Raw genomic sequence first — 2,883 nt, 5'->3', positions numbered from 1 at the left:
TGTTCTTCCGTGTTCTTTAAGTGATGTTGGAGAGTGGCAGAGAGCAAAAACGGACTGGCAGTCGTCCCGAATGGAACTCGTTTCATGCGCCACGTCAGAATTGGTGGAAGTGGACCACCTGGCTCAGGCTTCGTTTCGTACCACAAAAAACGCAGGGCATCTCTGTCCTCAGGTCTCACTGAGATCTGTAAAAACGCCTGCTCGATATCAGCTACGAGAGCTATCTTATGCCTGCGGAAGTTGAGCAGGATGCCCACAAGGTCGGCCGTTAAATTTGGACCACTTTCCAGGTTGTCATTCAGAGATTTTGCTGACCTGTTGTGAGACGAGGCGTCAAAAACAACACGCAGCTTGTGAGCGCCGCGGATTACAGCCTGATGCGGCATGTGATATACAGTGTTTGCGCCACTGTCGTTCGTTTCGACGATCTCTGCCATATTCAGTGCGCTGTACTGTCTTATAGCCGCATCATAATCATTCAATAGCTCTGGAGAGTTCTGCAGGCGTCTTGTCAGCTGGTGTAGGCGTCTGAGGGCAACCTCTCTGTTATCCTCTAAAGCCGTAACAGGTTTCCAGGGGAGGGCTACCTCATAACGACCCCCCTTCAGATGTACCGTGTCCTCAAAAACTCCACAGCAGCATTTTTTGCGGTCTTTGCCTCATTGTCATTTATCCCAATCGATTCCAATGTCCAGAATTTCGTCAATATGTCAGTTGTGCTTATTTCCGTGACCGAGGTTCGCAGGGTGATCGTTTGCATGAAGTGGGGCCCTTCGTCTATGCCTTGAACTGGTCCTTGAATGGTCCAACCAACAGCTGTTTCAACGGCTCTCAGTTTTTCGTCGATCTTTGTGGATCGGCCGGTCGTTAGCTCCCAAATGTGATCGGAACCTATTAAAAGCCCGATGTTTCTAGGCCCTCCGTCGTTGGTAAAATCGGCGGGTTCGTAGCCGAGTATTCTCAGCCTGTCCGTCAGTGTCACGGGTGGTGTTGGGATATACTGATCGCAAATTACGTCTGTCTCCAGAACCTCCAGTTCGCAATTTTTCCCCTTTTTAGTTTTCACCTTGACCATAACTCGCCTGAATAATTTTTCTTCTTGGTGACCGCCAAAGACCCCCACGGTCAGCATTTCTTCTCCGAGAAGTCTGCATCCTATTCTTTTCGACGCTTCCGATGTGATGTACGAGCGTTGGCTTCCGCCATCGAAAAGGACTCGCAGTTGCGTCCAGGTTTTTTGGCCACCACAGTTAACTGCCGCCGTTTGCAGTAAGACGGTCCTCATGGGAGCGGATTCGGATCCTGTTGTCGACGTTTCAAGGCTAACCTGTGCGTTTGTGACTCCATTAGCGGCTTCTCTTTTGCGAGCTACCAAGTAGGAAGGGTCACATGTTGAGGTAGCGTGTCTCTTCCCGCACTTCATGCATTTCATGTACACATTACAATTTCTTGAACGATGCCCTTTTCGTGTACATTTAAAGCATCTTCCTGCCGCTTGTAGAAGTTGTTTCTTTTCGTCTATGCTTTTCTGTGCATCGCATTCATGCGTCTGATGCTCCTCAGCCTTGCAGAAGAAACAGCCTTCCTTCGTTATATTTTGGTGCAGGGCTGCAGCGGTCGAAAAAGGCTTATTCATCTTTGTGGAAGGCGGCTTCGTTTTCTCCTTTCGACTGTCATTAGCGCTTTTAGTTATATCCATGTTCCTTAATGCAGCCAGATTTTCTCGACTTTCCACTTCGACCCTCAGGAAAGCAATAAGGCGTGAAAAGGACGTCACAGTACCTTTTTTAGTTTCGTTAGAGCTTTCCGAAGCGTCGTCGGTCGTTGATTCCTCGTCCTCGTCCGAGGAGCTAGTTGTCGCGATGAGGCATTGACGGCTGTAGTCGAGAAGGATGTCCGTTGGTAAAGCTCGTTGCACAATCGGCATGAGCAGTGAGCTGTAGGAGTCATGCTTTTGGCCCAGTGTCTCCAAGCCCTTGATGTGCGCAGCCAGAATATCGTACAGGCGACGAAGTCCGCGTACGTCGTCCGAAGAGCGAACTGGCTGTATATCAATCAGCTTCTTCCTATGCTCTTGGATTAGGAGCTCTTCGTTGCCGAAGCGCTTCTTGAGGAGCTCTACGGCGTCGCTGTAGCACCGTGCGGTTGGTGGAAGTCCGGCGAGTGCAGCAGCGGCGTCACCTGTGACCGATGCCCTCAGGTAGTGGAACTTGTCGACAGATGACAGTTCTTCGTTCTTGTCGACTACTTGTTCGAACACTTCCCAGAAGGGCTGCCAGTCGTGTCGCCGTCCGCTGAATCTCGTGAGCTCCAGCCTTGGCAGTTTGAGCCTAATCTTGGAGGTCGTTGTGGCCTGAGCGGCGTTATTCTCGTGCTGAGTCGTTGGTGGGTTTCCAGTCGGGTTGGAGATACACTGTTGCAGCTTTGCCAAGACGGTTACGATGCGATCGTTGTATTCGAAAATCTGCTCGTACTCCGTCTCGGCCTGATCATCATCCAGTATCTCCTCGAAACGACTGTTCACAGCGTTGAGCTCAGCATGGAGAGACATTAGTCGAGCGTGCAAGACACTAGCATCGCTCTGAGTTAGCCGATCTAGACGCTCGAGGCATTCCTTGATAAGCTTCGTTACTTGAGTGCGCAATACCTTTCGCTTCTTGCAGATGTGCTCCATCGTTGTACCAGTACCGTTGTGGATCACCGGAATTGCTTCAAATAACCAAAGGATGAGACGACTTCATGTAGCAGCGTTGGATCTGTTGAGATGACAGGCCACAATAAGGCGAATATCCACGGTTCGTTGTTCGCAATTTCGTCTCTTCACTTCCCGTCCCGGGTTTCGGCACCAAACTTTTGTATAAAATGTCGTGAATACGTTGACGG

The 2,883-nt window shown here is 50.2% G+C and overlaps 1 protein-coding gene across 1 annotated transcript; it reads right to left on the bottom strand.

Moving 5' to 3' along the window:
• Window positions 1–298: 298 nt before the first annotated feature.
• On the bottom strand, window positions 299–2,551 carry LOC144095676 (uncharacterized). The gene is made up of 2 exons (XM_077629342.1): window positions 1,783–2,551; window positions 299–315 (listed from the first exon to the last, which is right to left on the bottom strand). Exons 1-2 carry the CDS (start codon window positions 2,549–2,551, stop codon window positions 299–301), a joined length of 786 nt encoding a protein of 261 aa, XP_077485468.1.
• Window positions 2,552–2,883: the final 332 nt, after the last annotated feature.

The sequence above is a fragment of the Amblyomma americanum genome, chromosome 6, assembly GCF_052857255.1.
Source record: "Amblyomma americanum isolate KBUSLIRL-KWMA chromosome 6, ASM5285725v1, whole genome shotgun sequence".
NCBI classification, from domain to species: domain Eukaryota; kingdom Metazoa; phylum Arthropoda; class Arachnida; order Ixodida; family Ixodidae; genus Amblyomma; species Amblyomma americanum.
Note: the sequence above shows the minus strand (reverse complement) of the source record. Positions and strands in the feature narration are given on the sequence as shown.